This window comes from Eucalyptus grandis, chromosome 9, assembly GCF_016545825.1.
Source record: "Eucalyptus grandis isolate ANBG69807.140 chromosome 9, ASM1654582v1, whole genome shotgun sequence".
Taxonomy (NCBI): domain Eukaryota; kingdom Viridiplantae; phylum Streptophyta; class Magnoliopsida; order Myrtales; family Myrtaceae; genus Eucalyptus; species Eucalyptus grandis.
This window is the reverse complement of record NC_052620.1, coordinates 16,381,701-16,403,598: the sequence shown is the minus strand read 5'-3', so window position 1 is coordinate 16,403,598 and position 21,898 is coordinate 16,381,701. Positions and strand designations below refer to the sequence as shown.

Genomic DNA, 21,898 nt, shown 5'->3' with positions numbered 1-21,898 from the left:
AATAATTGAGAACATCAATTAATAACCCTTACATCAAAGTTTTAGATACCTTCAAAGCAAAACAATAAGAACATCAATTAATAACCCTTAATCTTTGTAAGCAACAAAACTAGGTTGACAAGATTAAGAGGGAATACAATAATTCACCTAGTAATTAGTTGAAAAGATGAAATTAGAAGCTTCAACAACATAAAACTAGGACCTTTTGCTTTTACTGGGAAGATTTGGAAAGTAAGGATCGAGAGAAAGAGAAGTTGAGGACTTTAAGCATTTGGCAATCAAAGTACATGACCAAGGGGAATGTATTTAGAAGCTTTCATGAGATACGAAAGGATAATGACGACTAGCCATGGGTTAAGAGTAATGATAAAATTGGGTTAAAAACATGTTGTGAAAGATAGAGGTGAAGTGGTCAAATTAAAATGTCACAAATAGCTAAACCGTATGGTTCCAAAGTAGATATTCTGATCAATTGCCAAGATATATTAGTAAATAAATGAGTAAATAAGGAAAACAACATTAGTTCCAAACATTGACAAGTTAGAAAAATATTTTGAACCCACTAAAATGTTTAGCTAGAATTGCTTGATGCTAAGAGGACTTAATTCAGTAAATTTCCAACCTACTACTATTCATTCAATGTGTAATCTTGAAGCATATCAGTCTTCATTAACAACCAATATGCAAATATGGCTTCATTGCCACTCTAAATAATCAACGCAATAGCAAATATTTAGTAATTCAATCCTAACAGAATCACTCATGGAAGACTATGGGTGTAGAAAATACAATTTCAGCCTTGCGACTACCATGTTAAAATCCAACTTGAATTCCACCTATGACATTTATGGCATACATTTTCTACATATTATTAATTAATATAGGAATTTTTAGATGTCACATTACTAGTATCCATATAGTGTATGCATGTTTAGAAAAATCAAATCAAACTTTTCACATCAAATGATAGAAAATATTTTCTAATTTATTTTCAAGTTTCGGTCAAATATTGTGGCATCCCAAAATTTCATGGCAATTCCTAGAGGCATTACGACCTATGGAAAAAGTAAATGGTTGTGTCATTGAAGTATGTTGTGGCCATTAGACCAAAGAATTGTAATAGATTAAGGCCGAACTCCTTTAATGGGAAGATATCTTATGTTCTTGGGTTATCAAAGTTGGTACTATAGGATAATTTGATAATGAGAATTTTGTTCTTGGCTATGCACCTTATGGATTTGATTTTTTTTATTTAAGTTGCAAGCTTTATGGCCAAGTGAATAAGTGTAATTAGGTATTTATATAAGTAGGAAATTAAGGTGGGATTATTAGGAATAATGGTGGGCTAGATAATTAAGGACCAAACCAGCCCATAGCCCCATCATTCGGCCTAGCCGGCAAAGCCCAAAGGAAAGGGCTGCCGTTCGACCGGCCTAAGGAGCCCAATGGGCTGTCGACCAAAGGAGAGAGGCCGGCCCAACCGGCCCATCCTCTTGCATGGCAGTTACCAAGTGGCAAGGGGGTTTATCCAAGTGTCATCTTGCATGTTTTGTGATGATTACATGCTAATCATGAGGGGGAAGAAAAGAAGAAGGGGCGGATTGAGCAAGGGGGGGCGTCGCACGAGAGAAAGAGAAAGAGAGAGTTAGTGACCATTTGAGAGAAAGAGAGGAAGAGAGAAAGGGAGAGAGCGAGTGAGCGAGAGAAGAAGGGGAAGAGGGAGGCCGTTCGATTCTGTTCGTCATTGCCGTCGAGCCGCCGAGTCCCGCCTTGTCCCGCCGTCTTGGCTTGCTGTGTTGTGCTTGGATTAGAGGCAAGTAGAGTCCATAAACCTACCATTTGCTTGCTGTGATATAAGGGATGATAAACTTTGGTTGTGGTAGAAGTGAAGAAATTCGAAGCTCTAGGGAAAAATATGGTAGCCTTGCATTCTGTTTTCTAGAAAGGTAGTCCAATCTTTGATGAATTTGTGAGCTGCATGCGACTTTTGAGTTGGAATTTCATTTCTAATTCTTGATGAAAGTTGTATAGAACTTCTTAGAGAGTAACATATCAAAATTTCAGAAGAAATGAACAAGTATAGACCGGTGAAACTATTTTTCTTTGAAGAAGTCAGATCTGGAAATCGTAATGCTGACCTAGTATGATTCCGTGAATTTTATAAAATTCTCCGGTTGCAATTCGATCTTGTGTTCTGAATGAAAGTTGAAGATGACATGTTAAGGAGTAATATAATAAAATTTTAGAGGAAATGGATGAGTTTAGGTTGGTGAAGCGATTTTATCCGAAATGGTCAGATCTGGGAATTGTTGCTGAGGGTTAGAGACGGCTACGGTGATTATAGTTTTTAATCTATCATAAGTAAAATTTCGAGTTCTTCATGAAATATTTACTCATGGATCTCGTCTATAACATATAAAAATTTCAGAATTTTTGGAGTTGATTTAGGATTTATACTGAATTTGTGAATGAAACTGTGTATGGCAATATTCCGAATTTATAAAGACTGTGATATGTGGACTGTACCGAATTGTATGATGTTCTTTTGATATGGTGTCCTTCACGGAATATTTTCCTCTAGATCTTGTATATAACATGTCAAATTTTTAGAATTTATCAAGGTTTTTTACTAATTTTTCAAGAATTATGACCAAATGAGTGCAATCTGTTTTTATCCGAAATTGTTGCATTTTCAAAAATAAATGAAATTGCTCCGTGTGATATAATGTCTTGAGTGGTTGATTATGCTGCATATGTAATGACATATGGCATGTTATATGACATCAAAAGCTTGTTGAGACCTTTGATATTGTTGCATCAACATGTTGAAATTGAGATAAATGTGTGAATATAAATTAAGATAATAACGAGACCGTTGGAGGTGTGAGCCGACGATGCCCCGGGAGTATTGGGATGCCCAGAGTGTGTGTGCCGGATACCCGGAGGTGTGTGTCGGGGGGATACCTCGTGATGCTAGTTGGGGTACGAGGTGCCTAGAGTATGTGTGCCGGATGCCCGGAGGTGTGTGTCGAAGGCCCTCGCGATGCCAGGTTGGATGCGAGTGATAAATTGTGGGATGCAAACACTAGTCCCTAAATAAATAAATAAAATGATGAGATCCTTGTGAAAGATAAAAATTAAAATTAAATCAAGTGCATGGGTATATGCATATGGCATGGGATGAACCTCATGGGAATGCAAGCATGAAGTGCATGGTGGTATGTGCATGTTGCATGGTGGTATATGCATGGCTACTTGATGATACATGTATAAGTGCATGGTGGTATATGCACGTAGCATAGTGATATATGCTTGGCTGCTTGATGATATAAGTACAAGCGCATGGCTACAATGTGAGGTATGCTTGAATGCATGAATGATATGTGTTTTATTCATGATACCTTGGTTGTTCTGTTTGACGCATTATGTAGTTTGTTGGATCTTTACTGCTAGGGGTGTGCAACCGGACCGAGTCAACCCGGTTCCCAGATCGGCCCACCCGGAAAACAGGGTCGGGAACCGGTTCCAGTTGAAACCCGTCTGGGAACCGGTTCCAAAAATTCAGACCCTGTTTGAACCGGTCCAGGAACCGGTTCCGAGGAATTACCCACCCGGGAACCGGATTGACCGGACCGGTTCAGGAACCGGTTTAAGAACCAGTTTTTAAGGCAGCCCAAAAGTCCAAAAGATCTCACGCTCTCACACCCGCAAACTTTCCCGAGCAGCAAACCCTCTCTCTCAAGCGGGCTCGGCGAGTCAATCCTGCCCAATTTAGGTCCCGATCCAATCTGTGCACGCTCGTCTGTGTTCTTGGGTCCCGCCTCGCTTGTCCTGCTTCGAGTTAGATCCGTCGTTGCATTGTGTTTTGGTCGTTCGTATTCTGTTCCCTGTTCGATTGTCGTTGCTGACGAAATGGGCTCTCGATGCGTCGATGTTCCCGAGGTGGTGGGATGCTGTCGCTCGTCGTTTTGTGTCCCGGGTTGGTTCGGTATATATTGTGCGCGAGATCTCGCATTTCTTGGCGTGGGATTTGTGGGTTTGGTTGATCTCGCTGGTTGGGCTTCGGGTAGTCGCGTGCGTGTGTTTGAGTCGAGAGAGTTCCGGTGTCGTTAAGTGTGAGTTACGATGTGAAAGTTCTGATTTTTAGAACGCTTGTGGGGTGATGATCCGGAGCGAGCTTGACCTTGTTTCGTTCGTTTCGATGGATTTCGTCTTTAGTCAATGATAATCGATGTGGGTGTGATGAGGAAGTTGCTACCATTGTTCATGCTTCGACTCCCGTCGACACGCTTTTTTAGTTTAGCATTGCTTCTTTTGTCATGTCATATGTTCAATCCATTCGAAGAAGTGTCTCGCATATATATACAAGCATATACTGTTGAATTTTATCTCTTTCGGGCATGTCGGTGGATTAACATAAGGTCTTGGTTGGTTGCAGATATGGGATGAGGATTTCGTGGACGCCTTGCTTACTGGTAGCCCCTTTCTCTGAAAGAATGAAGAGCTCCAAGTTCGATCTCCATACATATGACTATGGACTTGCTTCTTTCTATTTCTATCGTTTGAATTGGGACAATCCTGTTATTTCTGACATTAGAATGACCTGATTTTGTATTTGAAGATGAAATACATGTTTGGTGTTGGACCTCTTTTTGTTTCGAAGATTGTTCAAAAAGCATATTTTGCAGCTCGGTGTGAGTTGGAAGAGTTCAGTTTGATCTTGAGCGCCATTCTAATTTTACTTTGCTATTAGACGTTGTTTACTGCAGAGCTACTCAATTCCTACTTTTGGGCTAACATGGGAAGTCGAGAGGGAAAGGTTGGCTAAAATTGGGGACTGTTTATCAGTGTGAATATGCTTATGCTTATGCTGATTGAGATTGTAAACGCTTTATCTTACATATGATATACATCAATTTTTATGCAAAACAGGTTCCAATATAAACAGGGTTAACCCTGTTCCTAGACTGGAAAAACAGGGTGGAATATAAACAGGGTTAACCCTGTTCCCAGACTGGAAAAACAGGGTGGGTCGGGAACAGGTCCAATGCAAACAGGGTTGGGTACAGGGTCCAGGTCTAGACCCTACCCGCCCTGAACCCGATCACCCCTATTTACTGCTGAGTGGTTGTACTCACCCTTTTTGGGGATTAACATTTCAGATTAGAAAGATGCCTTTGCTACCAGTCGCACGCGGTATCTATTATGGATTGCCATCTGATGTCGAGGTGGAGTGCACAGAGCATTCCTGTGTTAGTTTGCCTAGTCTAGTGTATATTCGAGTCCGTGTCTTAATGATGTATGATGTGGGTCTTGCTGATGGCTCGGTTATCCAAGAGTTTTTATCTGTTCATGTCCGGCATGGTGGAGTGATGCTAGGGATGTTGCTGCCACCGCCGCTTGATGCACCAAGTTGGGTGTGATGGCACGTACGACTAGTGGGAGCTGACACTTTTTGGGGATAGCCGACGCTTGTTGATGGAGGGGTGTACATGTTTGATGTGAGGTTGAGTTCTCTTTTGAGTTATAGCCAGGTATAGTTAAAAATCTTGGCCTTTTGATGTACCGACCCGAGATGTCCATCGTGAAAATGTAAATAAAAAGCAACTCGGGTTTATCGTTTTATATGGTGAATAGTTGGTGTGCAATTGCATTATTGTTATTAGAGTGAGGGATGGTGAGACTCGTTTATGCTTCCGTTGATTAGCTACGCTGGGACCTTTACAAAAAGAGAGAGAGAGAGAGAGAAGAATGGGAAAAGAATTTTATTGATCAACCCCCCATGAACTATAGTTTCACTTTAATTAAAAAGTTTCAAGGACTGGCATGTAGTAGGATAAGTGACAAGTACCTGTGGTGACCCTAACGGATCGGGGCCGTCGAGGGGTGCCACAAATATTGAAAAATATTGTCATTTTCCTATAACACAACTCCAAAAAAGTCACTTTTTTTTTTTTTTGCAAACTTAACAAAGCTTCAAGGAGAAGCACGCTATGGTCAAAAGTTGTGTACGACACTCAATTTAGTGCCAAAAGTTTTTTTGTTTTGGATCACTTAAGTGTCACGTTAAAAAAAATGATCATTTAAATACCAACTTCGATATGGGTCATTAGAAATCCAGCGTTGTCATATTTTAAATTTTTCAATCGTATGTGGTCCGCTAGCGTGCCCAATCAACATAGAACCCCTAAACGACATAGTATAACTGGTTAAAAAGTGATTACTTTAGTGTCAATCTTTGTTAAAAAATAATCACTTTAGTGTTAGTTGTTGTGAAAAGGTAATCACTTCAGTGACATTCTCAATGAAAAAGTTATCACTTTAATACCAAAAAATTGTCACCTCAGATAAAACTTTTAGTTATAAAAACCACATAATTTCTTGCCAAAAGCACTTACGTAATTTTTTATTTTTTTTTTTTATGATTTGGCACTTAACTTAGACAACAAAAACTTTTTACACTAAAGTGAACGTCATATACAACTTTTGATACTTTTAGTGTTTTTCTCCCATGAGCTTTAATATGCTTGTCTAATGGTTGTGGAAGAAATTATAAAGGCTTTGAAATATCAATAGCCTCACTTAAATTAGTGTTCTTGAAGACTCTCTAGACTCCACCACCCCCCCCAAAAAAAAACACCAAGAACTAACCTCCAAACCTCTATAACCTATTGATTTTATCAACCTACTAACTGATATTATTCTGTTGATATGAGGGGAGTTAGTTGAAGATTTCACAGCTGGAGAAGGAGATTTTACGCTGCAAACTTCTGATGGACAATAGAGGAAATCTCCGGGAAATTTGGAGACAAAAATGGGGCCCGGTAGTTATGGACCAAGCCCATTTGGGCTTAGTTTCAATTGACTAGGCTCTATTGGGCCTGGCGGGGCCATTTATATTGGATCTAATTAGACTTGACCAAGCCCAATTGGGCTTAATCCGGACCGGGACGGATCTATCCAGGTTGGGCCGGGCTTCGTTAGACAAAATTACACCTTTAGGGCATCAAGTTGGGGTTTTCTGGAAACTTTGTGAGTCCCTTTTATTGCTCGCGCTGTGAAATATTCAACTCTCATTATGCTTGTACGCGTGAAAACGAGAAGAAATGCGATTCATAACATTCTTTACGGGTTGCGTGAGTCAAACCTAGAGAATTTCATTCACGATTTTCAAATGCTAGGGTAGGAGAATTATGTGTGAACATTAAGGTGTCAATAGGACACAATCACTGAGAAAATTTCTTATTAGATGTTGAGAAAAAAAAATGAAATTTCGTTCTGTCATATTTTTGTGCGAGGATTTTGGTGGGAGCTTCAATGGTGGATTTCCGGGTAAAGTACTCGGACCTCGTATGATTGAAAAGCAATCTCTACGAGGGAAGTGACAACTAGGTTGGAAGAGAAGAGGGATGAGAGAGATCGTGTGTTTTCTGGTCACTTCTGTGCTCCTAGCAATTAAAAATGTGCAAACAGCATCCCTCTAATGATAATTATGATAACAAAATTATTAGAATTATCTCAGCTAAACATAATGTATATACGATTAATAAGTTAATGAATATGTAAGTCCATGGTGGTGAAAATGAATTTGATAACTATAACATGTTTTAGGTACATTTATAGTGTAGCAATTATAATATAATTCACCAAAAGGGAATATAATCAACATATGTTTTAGTTACTTAGCCGATGATATATATGATCAAATATGCTTAATACATGATTAAAGTAATTAAAATATTTACTAATGATTAGATATACTATATTATACACAATATCTTCTCTTTATTTTTTAATGAAATAAAACTATATTATTGTTATTTAAAAAATAATTGGCTGTAATATATTTTATGTATATCATTATCAGCCACATCTCTTTATAAGATTTTAAGAGATCACGACCAACTATTTAAAAGACATTGTACTATATTTAATTGCCCTAACACTATTCGACTATTATGACCGTAAGCCTTCCACGTACTACATCTTTTTATGAGATTTTATTAAATCACTATCAACTATTTTAAAAATTTAAGTTAAGTGGTTTATACTTAATTACTCTCACACTTCCTATCACGCTTAGTCTAGCCCTTTTTTTGGCTTAATACTAAGCATGAAAATTTAATTTTGGAGGCAAGTGAAACTTGAAAAGATTCGAATTCAAGACTTCCAGTTTTGATATTGTGTGGAATTTTGTAGAATAACTACAAATTATTCTAAAACCTTAAATTATTAAATGAATGTGTGATTTTATATTTAATTAATCTAACAAATAATCTTAAAAGCCAAAAGATCATTCCCCCTTATTTTTTGAATTGGAAGAATCACCTTTTCAATAATCCCAAATGCCGTAAATGGGCTCCTAGGGAAGGTCAATGGGGTCCTCGATGGCGGTGCTGGCAAAGGCGTAGAATTGGCTGGGTTGGCATCAAACATGGAAAAAAAAAATGAACAAGAAAATTGGGACCCATACCCAAAAGAAAGTAAAAACGGAGAAAGAAAATTGGGATCCATAAGGAAAGGAAAACGGAGAAACAAAACAAAAAGAGGTAAAAAAAAAAAAAAAATAGGGGGACCACTTTAGTAGAATTTCAATTAAAGCATGATAAAAAGTGAACTACATAACGGGTAATATTGATCGAAGCACTGTAACGGGGAGCGTCTAAATCAAAGAAGGAATGGAAGAAATATATTCCTGCTGTAATTATAATATAATCATATGTACCGAAACTAAACACAATTTTAAACTTAATCTGACATGAAAATAAATATTTTTTTGGATACTTTATCCATATTATCTTTTCTGTTGTAGCATCACATCCAATAAAACAATAACTATTTTATTTCCTAAGTCAAATAGCATAATTAGCAGCCGCGCGTCATACGAGGGTGGATTTATTTTCATTTGTGCAAAGCCGAAAAAGGTTAAATTTATATTTCATATCATATATTATTGTAAAATGCTGAGTCGCAATAACAATTAAAATTTTCTGATTGTTATGGTTATATTAAAATCTTCTGATTGTTATGGTTATATGACTTACATAGATTTCACGTCCCATATTGAGAGAATAATAAAATTATTAAAGGAAATACTTAATAGAAAGAGTTGTACTGTTAATTAGCAACACCGATGAAATTGATTGAGGCAAGCACCTAAAAAAAGATATGGATCCTAGTTCCATCCAAATGAGTGGAAGTGCAAGAAACAGTTCTTTTTACAAGGAAAATGTTGAATATCTTGCAAATTAAAGGTTCGAGTGGCCTTTATTAAGAACACTAATATGGAGTACCGTGTAATAACTTACTTATACAGATATAGCTAGCTATTCCAGCTTTATTCAATTGCATTCTTGTTAACTTTTTTGGTAACTTTAATTAATATTGCGATAAGATATGTAATAATAAAATTAAGGAAAAATACCACCAAAGACCCTAAACTACACCGACTTAAACACCAACACCTCCAACCTTATTTATGTTGCCAAACATCACAAATTTATATCAGTGTGATGAGCAACCACTTCATTATAATTCCATCCCAAACAATGTTAAAAATCCTATGTTGTGATTTATATGGACAACAATAGGCAAAGTTCTGGGGGTAAATATGATTCAGGGTAGAATTAATAACCGAAGAACTGGTCCGATTCTAGGTCTTGGTGGAATTCGGTTCAATTCCCAATTCCATTTTGTTGGATGGGAACCAGACTGAACTAGACTATGAATAGGGAACTGGAAAATTTTGCTTTGGTTTCTAGCTGACTTAACTGATCAGGTTTTTATTTTTTCTCCACATTTATATAATTTCAGGTTGCAAATGCTAACCAAAAACGTGTGAAAGGTGTATTTGGGACCAAAGGTGATGATAAGGAGGTAAAGTATCAGCTTCACTAGATCATTAATGACTTCTTTGTTACTTTTGCGGGCCATGCCTTGCAGATATTGACTATCTTTCATTAACCATTTTCTTATTTCCTTTCCTCCACATGAAAATTTTAGTGTCCTTGTAAATGCCCGTTGAACCTTGGTTTTTCACTTTCGGCAGATTATGTTGCCGATCTCTTGTTTTTCTAATATATGGACTATCAGGCTATCATCCGGAGTAATCTGCAATATGCTGCCGTGAGTGCTTTGAGAAGGCCTCTCCCTTGATCCTTGGAATCCAGCATTTCTTCATTTATTTATCTGGGTGTTTAGATGTTTTTGTGACAAATACTCTGCTGTGGAATGTAGAGAAGTGTATCAAAAAAGTTCTAAACTTACTACATTGATCTCAATTTAATCATAAACCTCTTATTGGTACTAATTTAATTCTAAACCCTTTGACATAGTGCCAATTCAGTAATTATGGCTAATTTTGGTTAGATATTGCTAATGTGGACGTTGGCCAACTTACGTGGCACCATTGGTGTTAGTATAAATAAATGTTAATAATATTTTATCGATTTTTTATCATTTTTCTAATTTTTCCTTCCTCTCCCTTTTGTTGGTGATCGGCCACAGCCGAGTTGGCCTCATTGCCACCCACCATAGGCGAGGCTTGGTTGGGTAGGGTTCAACCTCGGCTAGGCCAGATCTGGTGAGGTCGACCTCACCCAGGTTAGGGTGACCTCACCAAATTTGGCAAGGGGAACTCTCGCCCAACCAAGCCTCCCTTGTGGCAAATTTTGGCCCACATCATAATTAGTTTCAATATAATAGGTTTATGACTTTTTAAAAAAAAATGCATATTTGACAATTTTTTATTAGACATTTGTAAATCTATATATTTAATAGTAATTTGAAATTCTTTTTTCTTTTGTCTATTTTACTCTAATTATCAACTTATTCTCGCATTTTTACCATGCCTATTTGAAGCTAAACCTTTCCATCCCTAGCCCCGAAAAGGTGGAACTCCCCACCTCCCCCTGCTATGTAGGAAGGATAGCCACCGAGATAACTCCAATAATTTAATTTAAAACTATTGTTAAGTGATTAATTATGTTTGTTGTTTCTCTTGATTTTAGATGGTTAAAATTTGGAGCAATTTTCATGATTGATTGGGGATTGAAGTTTTATGTTGTAGGTTTTATGTTACATGCTTTGAAACTTTTATTATTTATTTTGTTGTTGTGCTTACTTTCATTTTCCTTAACTAAAAATGAAGGAAAAAAAAAGTAACCAATTTTTGAGTAGACCTTGTGACAAGGCAAATTGCAGGGTATGTGGGATAATTTTTTAGGTTCTGAAAACTGAAGAATGGTTCCGACAAGTAAAATTTAGTTTCTCGATAAACCTAGATTGGCTCTAGAATCGCTCACCCTAAGGTGAGCGAAGTTGATGTAGATCTGATATGTCTCTAGTGAAGCAAAAGTAGCATTGTTTCTAAAGTGCAAAAAAAATATGATATGGTCATTGAAGAGAGAAATTGCCATTTTAGGGCAAATTTTAGGCCATGGTTGAACACACCGTGCAGCACACCTGTCCCTCTAATTGAGTCCACTGCACCTCAGATCTGAGGCGCCAAGTCTCAAATCTAAGGCCACGGTCGAGAGGTTATGGCGGCCTCAACCTTGAAGCCTTCGATGACTATCTCGAACGGAATTTTGATGGAGAAGGGTTTGCTTGTCACAATGATTTAAGTTTGAGCTTATTGTCGATAATTTTTTTTTTTGGGTATTGGTGTCCGTACGGATAAAATAAAGGATTTTGTTTTAAGGTAAGTTTTCAAAAATTAATTGAGGAAATCAGTTATTAAATTTTTTTTGGGTCGATAATATCAGTTATTAATTTAATAAATCGACTGGCATCGTTTGTGGGGGCACCAAAAATAAGAAAACCCTCGCTCGCGCACGCATTTTTTTGAACCTTCGCGAATCGACGAGGGGGCGTTTCTTCCTTCTCCGTAGCGCTTTTCTCTTTCTCGAGGGTTTCGCTTCAGTCACTCTTCGCGGCATCGAGTGACTCCTCCATCTCCACCGCCACCACCCGCCGCCGCCGCCGTCGCCGCCGCAGATCCGGCTACCTCCATTCTCGCAGCTCTTTCCTCTTCGTCTTCTTCACGCGCGCGCCGATCCCCTCGCTCGCCATCTCTCTCTCTGCGGAAACCCGGAGCAACGGAAATGGCCTTCTCTGCCCAGACGCCCGACATTCTAGGAGAGCGCCAGTCCGGCCAGGACGTCCGCACTCAGAACGGTACTCCTGTCCTTTTCCTTCTTTTTCCCTCCTTTCCGATCGGTCGGTCGAGGTTTTCCGGTTCGCGCTTACAATCTGTGAGGTTTGTGAATGTTGTGTTTCGTCTGGAAATTTTGGAACAGTGGTGGCTTGTCAGGCTGTCGCCAACATCGTGAAGTCCTCGCTCGGTCCTGTCGGTCTTGACAAGGTATGGTTCTGTGGCGATGTGTGTATTTACTGGCTGTTTGGTTTCATTTTCAGCGGAAATGCAGTTGGGTGTGGCTGAACTGGGTTTTGCTTTGTTAGGTCTGAGATTGTTGTTTGGTCTTGTTAGTTTGTTGAGATTGACGCTATTGTATGTGTTTCGGCTTTTTCAATGTTCTCAGAGCTGCTGATTTGATTTGACACGATGTGTTGAACGTAGAGCGGTTTATCTTTGTTACTATGCACTTGCTGCTGGTCGTGTGAGATTCAATAGTTTATTTAGATGAAATGAGTCACCAGAAGTTTTAATGATGCCAACTCTATGATTTACTTGAACTTCAACTTTAGGGTTGATCCGGTATGGAATGGTAATAACTTCTAGGGATTACTGTTGACTGTTGCATTTGGTCCGGGTTGTTTGCTGTGAGCTTTTCCTATGTAGAGATTAAAAATCTAATTTGCTTCTCTACTTGTCTTGTTCAACGAGTTAGATGTTGGTTGATGACATCGGTGATGTAACAATTACTAATGATGGTGCTACCATACTCAAGATGTTAGAAGTGGAGCACCCAGCTGCTAAGGTGGGTGGACAGTCACCTCTTGTGATGTGACTAGATTCCGAAGCTTAAAGATTTAGGCACTCATGTTTGCTTCACTGGGGTATGCAGGTATTAGTTGAGTTGGCTGAGCTTCAGGACAAAGAGGTCGGAGATGGTACGACTTCAGTGGTCATTGTAGCTGCAGAGTTGCTTAAGGTAATGGTGGCTACTTGAGGCTGGGCACGGCTTAGTTTGTGGGGTGTCCCGTTATTTTGTTACTTTAAAGTGATATCTTGTCTAATCAGTGACTTGATCATTGCTTTCGCAGAGGGCAAATGATCTGGTGAGGAATAAGATTCATCCAACATCGATAATTAGTGGTTTCAGAGTGAGTATTTTGTTTCCCACTTTTCTATTTATATTCCCATTTCCCCTAGATATGACAGGAGTTGACACACGAGCAGTCAGAGCATGGATGCACATTAAGATAATCTCATTTCTCATGTTTATCTAGCAAAGTTATCTCATGTTTTGTGTGTTTCCTATTATGCAGCTTGCTATGAGGGAAGCTTGTAAATATGTTGATGAAAAATTGGCAGTTAAGGTATGGCTTTGTGGGCATGTATAATTTGCAAAGTTCACAATTTGATTAGTCTTTTTGTTTGTCATATATATGCTTGTGTGGTGATATAAGTAATGGCTAAAGAAAAGTTTATGCTTAAGTGCAAATTGGATAGTGCATTAGTCATTTCGTTGATATAGGAATGACACAATTACGACACATGTTTCTGTGCTTTATCATGATGTGAAATTATCCAGAAAACAGAAGGTTCTTTAAGGAATTGATCTGAGCCATTTTATATTTCCATGTGTTGGTTATAAACTTGTTTGGCTATGATCTAACTTTTTGAACATTATGCTTTCTGATTTTTCATAGGTTGACAAGCTCGGAAAAGATTCCCTTGTGAACTGTGCCAAAACAAGCATGTCATCAAAGTTGATTGCTGATGACAGTGACTTCTTTGCAAACTTGGTATGTCGACAGTCACTACAATAGTGGAACTTTTATCCGCTTGGTTATGGTTGTGGTTCAAGTAGGGAGGCATCTTGTTTGAGAGGAGAGGTAGGAGCCATGGTGCATGGAACTTAGATAGTATGAACATTGTTGCTCGTTATATATTCTGGTGAGGCTGTGCATATGGTCACTATGTATTTTCCATGTGTCAATCATGTTGGTCTGTCAACAGTTTTGGGAGTTGATCCTGAACTCCTTAACCTAAAGGTTTCTTCTTGAGTAGAACTCCTGTCATGTTTTCGTGCTGGATGAAATTACTTCAAGTTTCCTTTCTATATGCTTCATGATTGCGTGCAGCATTCCAGGATGATTGTTGAAGGGATGCATCGTATATGGCGCATAAAGTAATTATTTTAATCTGTTAGTTTGTTGCTGGAGCATAACAATTTGCTTTCAGGTTGTAGATGCAGTACAATCAGTAAAAATGACCAATGCCCGCGGGGAAGTTAAATATCCTATCAAGGTTTGTAGTTCGTATTTATATCTTGTCAGGATAATACTGTAGGAGGTGTTGACATGGAGCTCTTTTGCTTCTTTTTAATCTTAATCAGCAGTGACATTGCCAAAAAAAGACTAAACCATGGCATGAGTCTGTTTGCTGTAAAGGCCTATCAGGCTGATTGTGTTACAAGCAAAATTTTCCTGATCGTTGAAGCACACTAATGCCTTTCTTTATGTTTAGGGGATCAATATTCTCAAAGCTCATGGGAAAAGTGCCAGAGATAGCTACCTTTTGAATGGATATGCATTGAATACTGGTCGTGCTGCCCAAGGAATGCCTGTTAGAGTTTCCCCTGCAAAGATTGCATGTCTTGACTTCAATCTTCAGAAGACTAAAATGCAGTTGGGTGTCCAAGTTGTTGTGACTGATCCAAGGGAGCTGGAGAAAATTCGACAAAGGTAAAGAGATGGTGGACTTCATTTTTTTTTCTGACAGGCTGGTAAATTAGTCTGTCATCTCTTCAATGATTGTATGGCTCAAGTCATTTCCTTAAGAGCGGCGGATCTTTGCATTTCCACTAGAGTGAAGTTTAATTTCTTTATGTCCTTTCTGAGGCTGTAACTGTTTTGGGCTCCCTAAATTTTGCATATACATAACAATTGTTATTACTATTATTATTACTGCTACTACTACTATGGGGACATATAGATATTATAATTATCAACTTATCATTAGATGATGATGATGATGATGATGAAAATGGTATATCCAAAAAAACATAATAATAAGGACCAAAATATACAGCAAAATATTTGTTTTGTGGTCATTTTGATAGCCACAGTAATCTCACGTCTTTGCCAAATGCATTAATCATTTGTTGCTATAGCATAGCAGCTTTAAAAGATCTGGTGCCATATATACATGTGCTTTGGCACAGCATAGCACACCACAACACAAGTACAGCATAGTTATAGCACAGCTTCAACTGTACCAAGCACGCACTAAGTCATCATTGTCAGTGGGTGTATATTGCAGTGTACTTAGTATAGGAGAATGAGATTGCTGTGGCAACTGTTCAATACTAACTCTTTCATGCAATATGCTCATATGACTTGGGTAGATTTTTGGTTCTCTTGTTGCCTGTTGATTGATTTACCTTCTGACCTTCATAGTTCTTTAAATATAGTCTTTAAATGGTGGGCCACTTGTATTCATCTTGTTTGCTAAATGCAGGCACTAATAAAAATTTGCATTTTATTAGGGAAGCTGACATGACAAAAGAACGTATTGAGAAGATACTGAAAGCTGGGGCCAACGTTGTTCTGACCACAAAAGGGATTGATGACATGGCACTTAAGGCAATCTTCTACATGATTTGCTTTTTTACTTTCTATTATCCTTGAAACGTTGTAAAATGAGCATGCAGACATAAGTTTGAAATTGATGTTCTTTGGTTATTTCTTGTCGCATGCGTCATCTTTTATTAATTAGTATATATGTGGATGTTTGTTTTATTATCTTGTCAAATGATCTCTTAAAACTTCTCCTCATGTATGAAGTGGTCATAGGTGAGTGATCTGTCTTTACTTGAATTGGCTGCAGTCATATAATGTAATGCTATTTGATATAATTTTCAATAAATGAAGATCTACTATGTCATCTGGGTTTTTTGTTTGATTTAGAGTTTATAAATTGCTTTTGTACCTGTTTACTGTTCCAGTATTTTGTGGAGGCTGGTGCAATTGCTGTGAGACGTGTGCGGAAAGAGGATATGCGTCACATTGCCAAAGCAACGGGTGCAACCATGGCAAGTTCACCAATTTTTCTTCTTCAAAGCTTGCCCGCAGTTTATTTTTTTGTTCAAACTTTGCTAATAAGAGCATAAGTAAGATGAGAACTCAAAAATAATGTGATGCATATGTTGATATCTGAGTTATGTATTTCAGCAATGGCTTGAAATGTTGAAGAAAGATGCAGGATGGCTTTTCTGATGGGTTTATGCTAATCTTCATTGCCTTGATATCTAATTTACTACAGGATGTTTTACCATTTCATATAAGAATGAACTTATTTTCACCTAAGCAAAATGTTTTTTATTGGACTTGTCAGTACTTGACATGTGCCTTTTAAAAACTAAAACTTTCACTGTTTTTCTTTGCCAGTTATGAGCTTTTTTTTTTTTTAATTGGGTTTTCAATGTTGGAGAAAGCTTGACTTGACCGAATCTCTTTGTAAAATGCCAACAAACTGAGCAGAAGTCTCCTTGTATGAACCGATTAATTCTTGTTGGAGGGAGTAAGATGCCTTCTTCGTTTTCCTTGCCAATGAATGATTATTGGAATCTTCTGTATGGAACGCCCTTATGTGGTTTCTTGTTCTTATCATAATCTCATCTGATGTTGCATATTCTGTTTGTTTTGCCTTTAGTGGGGGGTTGAGTATATTGAGAGTGTGAGCATGGGTCATAACTTTGCTTAGATTTTGCTGCCAGTTGTTTTTCTTTTTCCTGCTGGTGCTGCGGGTCAGATTCCTGATTCTGTGGATTTATCCTAATTCTGTACCTTGGTATTTCCTTGACTACATGCAGGTTTCAACATTTGCGGACATGGAAGGAGACGAAACATATGATTCATCCTTTATCGGACATGCAGATGAAGTTGTAGAAGAGCGCATTTCTGATGATGATGTGGTTTTGATTAAAGGGACAAAAACAACTAGTGTGGTGAGTACATGCTTTTTCAAATCAGTTCAAGTCTTTGAGTGGGATTGGTTTGACATAGACCTTAGGAAGTTAGTTATAGTTTCAGCATTCATACATCATTACATCCTTTACTGTACCTGATTGCTTAATGTTGTGGCTCTGTTCTTTTTTTTTTTTTTTGGGGGGGGGGGGATGGTAGACATCAGCTGTTTCATACAAGTTGGGTTGTTTGTTGTAGGTTTCTTTGATCCTTCGAGGTGCAAATGATTATATGCTTGATGAGATGGACAGAGCTCTCCATGATGCTCTATCCATTGTTAAGAGGACTCTTGAATCCAACACGGTAATTCTTTTCGCCTCGCTTTATTTTCCTGAAGATGAGCCTGTTGATGCTAGTCTAGGTTATTACTGAACTAACTATGAGATGGATGAACTTCAGGATGCTGTTCTTGTAGAATTGATTACTTATGATATAGCCAGGTCTAGGAAAGTAAGTTTTGAGGCCTGAAGAATTTTGCTCAGTTTCCTTTGTTATCCCTTGAAAATGGCCCTCTGAGTTAGAGATGGCATGCTTGCTAGACTTGCCTGCCAGATAACTGATTCCTGCTATCTTTGAATTTTAAGCTAGAGAGGTTCAAGGTATATAGTACTCGAGAAAATGCCATCTCTGGTGCTTGCCTCCAGTGATGAAGTTAGGGATTTTCTTATTCGACTTCTGGTGCAACCCTTTTTCATCAAAAAAAAAAAAAAAAAAAAAAAAAAAAAAAGAAACCAAAACAAAGTCATATAAAAGAACCCAAAGAGCTATCTTACCCATGATGTTGGGAGTGGCTAAATATTAAGTGATAATGTCAAGAGTATTTCCTTGTAGAACTGAACCAGCTACCTGTGAATTTGGTTGTTAGTAGATTGTACAATGTCAGCATTTTCAGCCCATAATCTATTAGCATTTTGATTGTGTGTATCAGAATGACTTAAGTAAGATATGCATTTCTGCACTGTACTTACAAACGTTATTCTGATTGCTTTGCTTTGTCCTCCCATTTCCCCCCTTTTTATTGTTATGCTGGGATTACAGGTGGTAGCAGGTGGTGGTGCGGTTGAGGCTGCCTTATCTGTCTACCTGGAGTATCTAGCAACGACGCTAGGATCCCGTGAACAGTTGGCTATTGCAGAATTTGCAGAGTCATTATTAATTATACCAAAGGTCTGTATTAACATGCATTGATGTTTTTCAAACTTCACTTGGATTTTTATCTGGGCTTAATGGAGCACATCCTATTTGGCAGTGCTTTGGAAATTATCTTCTATATTTCCTAAAATCTTTTTTCTGCTGAAGGTGCTTGCTGTCAATGCTGCAAAGGATGCAACTGAGTTAGTTGCAAAACTTCGGGCTTACCACCACACTGCACAAACTAAGGCTGACAAGAAGCATTTGTCAAGGTAATTCTTTGTTGTGTATTTACAATTACATCTTTTGTAGTTGGCCAGTGTTTAGGTAACCATGTATTAAGATTGAATCCATTGATCTTTCCTGCTTATTTTAGTCTAATTCACTGCGAGGAGTGCTGAGAAATTTTTTGTATACAAGATCACCCCCACAGTCATGGATAAACACGCGTGGACACAGTATAGGCAATTTTTTATGGAACATCTATAATAATCAGGAGCTAACAGTTGTGTGACTTCCAGGGAAAGCAAATTTGAATTTGATCAGCTAGATTATGTGATTTCACCTGTTCTCATGCCCTCTGCACAGCTTAGTTTGTTGACTCTGATGCTTAGACTTGCAGATGCTTAAACAAGAATTGAAATGACAGTATACAAACTAATTGTTAGGCAGATGGATAGCTTCCCTACCAACATACCTTAATATTTGTTGGATGTCCAAAAAGCCTGTAGAACACAATTTTTAAGGTGATGTAAATTAATTTGCTATGCCCAAAGAGTGATGTCATGGAATGGAGTTGATGGTGGTTTGATTTCCAGAGAATTTGTAAGCTTATTCACTAATTCTTGAAAGTTATATCTTTTACCCAGAGAAGAAAATATTGTATGGATGGATATCACTTTTTTTTCAGTAGAAGGGACATTATTATTCAAAGTTGCAATTATATGGTTGGATTTGTTTTAACAAGTAAGATGAAAGATAGCTCACGTAGCAGTTTAAGTCAATATGTTCTAACAAAAAAAAGATCCTGATATATTTTACTGTTTCAAGTTAAGTGCCATAGGAATAGGCAATAATACAAAGGGATTCATAAAATGTTAAAGTCTATATTATGTTAACTGGGATCAAGGATAGGTTGATCCAATCATCCGAGTTTGGACCAGCATCAAATGAACACCTTACTCATGAGACCATTTACTGTCTTGATAAGGAGCTTGTGTTGTAGTATCTCATTATAAGCTTACTTAGCTTGCTTTATTCTGTTGGCTCTTACAATAAAGATCCCGTTGGTTTCATGTCAACCTTTGCAGCATGGGATTAGATCTTTCTAAAGGAACTATCCGGAACAACTTAGAAGCAGGTGTCATTGAACCGGCAATGAGCAAAGTAAAGATACTACAGGTAAGGAAGACGCATGCAAATGTGCAATAACTAATAATTATTATTATTTTTTGGATTTCAGCTGCTATAATTTGTTTTTGGAACCTTTTGCTCCTCAGTTTGCAACTGAAGCTGCTATAACAATTCTTCGAATTGATGATATGATCAAGCTTGTCAAGGATGAAAGTCAGGGCGAGGAATAGGAATTTGGGTTGTTTAATTGGTACTTGAGTGGCACCCACCACAGGTTGGAGGAGATACTATCAAGCATTGTCCTTAGCCTTTTTTTTCTGATAGGCTCTTTATCTATGTATTGTTGATGCTAGTAGTTGTATCTTATGCTTGGGGCAATTTTTGAACAGAGATGGCTGAGCATTGTTCATCTTGCTTTTCGGCAGCAGAGCACTGTTTCTATTTTTGTTAAGCCTATTTTACCATGATGACGGAAGAAATGCTTGGGCAGGAAATTCGACTTTCATCATCTGTTTTTCCAAATGAAATTATTGGGCGAGTTTTGATCATTGATTGATTTGGTTAAAGATGTTACCTTTTCCTCTTAAATTGATTTGAGCCTCTGCTCTCTCGTGACCCTTATTTCCCCACAAGCTTAACGGGAGGAAGACTTGCTGTAAGTTATTGCTGATGTTTAGAGTACTTTACCTGCTGAAAGTAAGTAACAAGATGCCTTTAACAAAAGAACCTCAGGTGTTCTAATTTTTTTCCCCCAATTACAGTGGAGTCCAGGGGCCTGTTTTGGATCCTGGGTGTCTTGTTACGAGGTAACCTCACCAAAGCAGGATTGGTTTACCACAAACGCCGCTAACATGGTGGGCTGTCGGATTGTGTTTTTTATTTTATCTGCCGGCATGCCCTATGCCTCATTGGTACAATGGCTTTTACCAGTCCTGTACATGTCCACCCTTTATATGTTAAACGTCAGAGAGTGTCAAGGTCTGCATTAGGCCTCAAACAAAGCAGGTCAAGGACATATGTAGCTTTAAGTTTTGAAAAGAACTTCTGTATTAAAGAAAAAGAAGAAAAAGAAGATAGGTAATGCTATAAGTTTTGCAGAATTCTCATTTTAATGTTAAAATTTTTGGAGCAATTATTTGAGCGTCAAATTAGTGGAAAAAATTAAGTTTATCAAGCAATATATTGTGGTGAAGAGGTTTACGTGGCTCTTTTAATATATTCTAAGTTTGACATGATTTTTAAAATCGACGGATGAAATGCCGTGGTAATTGGGAGTCCAAAACCATGGCACTGGAAATCAACTCTTTTTTTCCGAGAATTTTCTGGCATTTCTTTCTCCGTTCTGTCTTGTTTTCTGTATCATATTCAATGCTAAAATTAGGACACCCGCAAGCTCCACCGAAGAGAATCGGCCACCGATGATCAAACAGCTTCTGGTTGCTACGTCGCCCTCTTGCTTAGGTTCAGATGTGTTCTTTGCAACGTCATCAACGTCCTCTTTCGAACATCTTCCTTGCCTGCAACAGATTCCGTTCGACCTCATCACTTTTGCTTTGTTGTTGTTTATTACCATTGATGCCCTTCTCAATCTCTTTATCCTTTTCACCTAAACCAACGGTACCTTTCTCAATTACAACTTTTTCTTTAGGGCTCACCTCATTGGACTTTGCCTCGGCCGGAGGAACGAAGCGATTTCCTTTTCTTCAGCTTTCAAATGTCGGCCTCAATAACTTTTGAATGGAGGCAAGCATGGCGAAGAAGATTGATTAGAGCCCTTCAAAACATCCAAACGGACATTAATTTTGCCCCGATTCCTATATTTAGGATTAGGGTTTGAAAAACATTTTGGATTAATTGAGGGAAAACGAATGGCTAAACCAACGGTACGCACTATTTTTGCTGACTTTATCTGATCGGCAAGTCACAATTTATGTTAAAATATTACCACATTGGGTTTTCCAATCACATATTGCCGATAGCATTGAAGTGATTTGATTTTTTTTTACAAAAATAGTATACAAGTGATCGCTCGAAAAGTTTTGAAATTGAAATTATTGCAAAATTCTGATACCCTTTTCCTATATTAAAGGATTCTTCTCCCTCCAGGAATGCAATTAATAATTTGTCCATAACTATTATTTGACCCTCCAATTTACACTTTTTTTTTAAACTTTATTTTGGTTCGACGGTGGTCTCCCATTCAAATCATACCACATAATGTGATAACATCACTCTAAATCTCATTAAAAAAGAACAG

At 37.9% G+C, this 21,898-nt stretch overlaps 1 protein-coding gene across 1 annotated transcript; it reads left to right on the top strand.

The window, feature by feature from the left end:
- Positions 1 to 11,837: 11,837 nt before the first annotated feature.
- On the top strand, positions 11,838 to 20,189 carry LOC104418413 (T-complex protein 1 subunit alpha). Its single transcript, XM_010029750.3, has 17 exons — positions 11,838 to 12,177; positions 12,300 to 12,364; positions 12,852 to 12,941; positions 13,029 to 13,115; positions 13,228 to 13,287; positions 13,453 to 13,503; positions 13,837 to 13,932; positions 14,372 to 14,437; positions 14,657 to 14,874; positions 15,678 to 15,774; positions 16,137 to 16,223; positions 17,004 to 17,138; positions 17,356 to 17,460; positions 18,196 to 18,324; positions 18,457 to 18,560; positions 19,599 to 19,689; positions 19,788 to 20,189. The coding sequence occupies exons 1-17, from the start codon at positions 12,105 to 12,107 to the stop codon at positions 19,869 to 19,871; spliced, it is 1,638 nt and encodes a 545-aa protein (XP_010028052.1). The 5' UTR covers positions 11,838 to 12,104; the 3' UTR covers positions 19,872 to 20,189.
- The last annotated feature ends 1,709 nt before the right edge of the window (positions 20,190 to 21,898 follow it).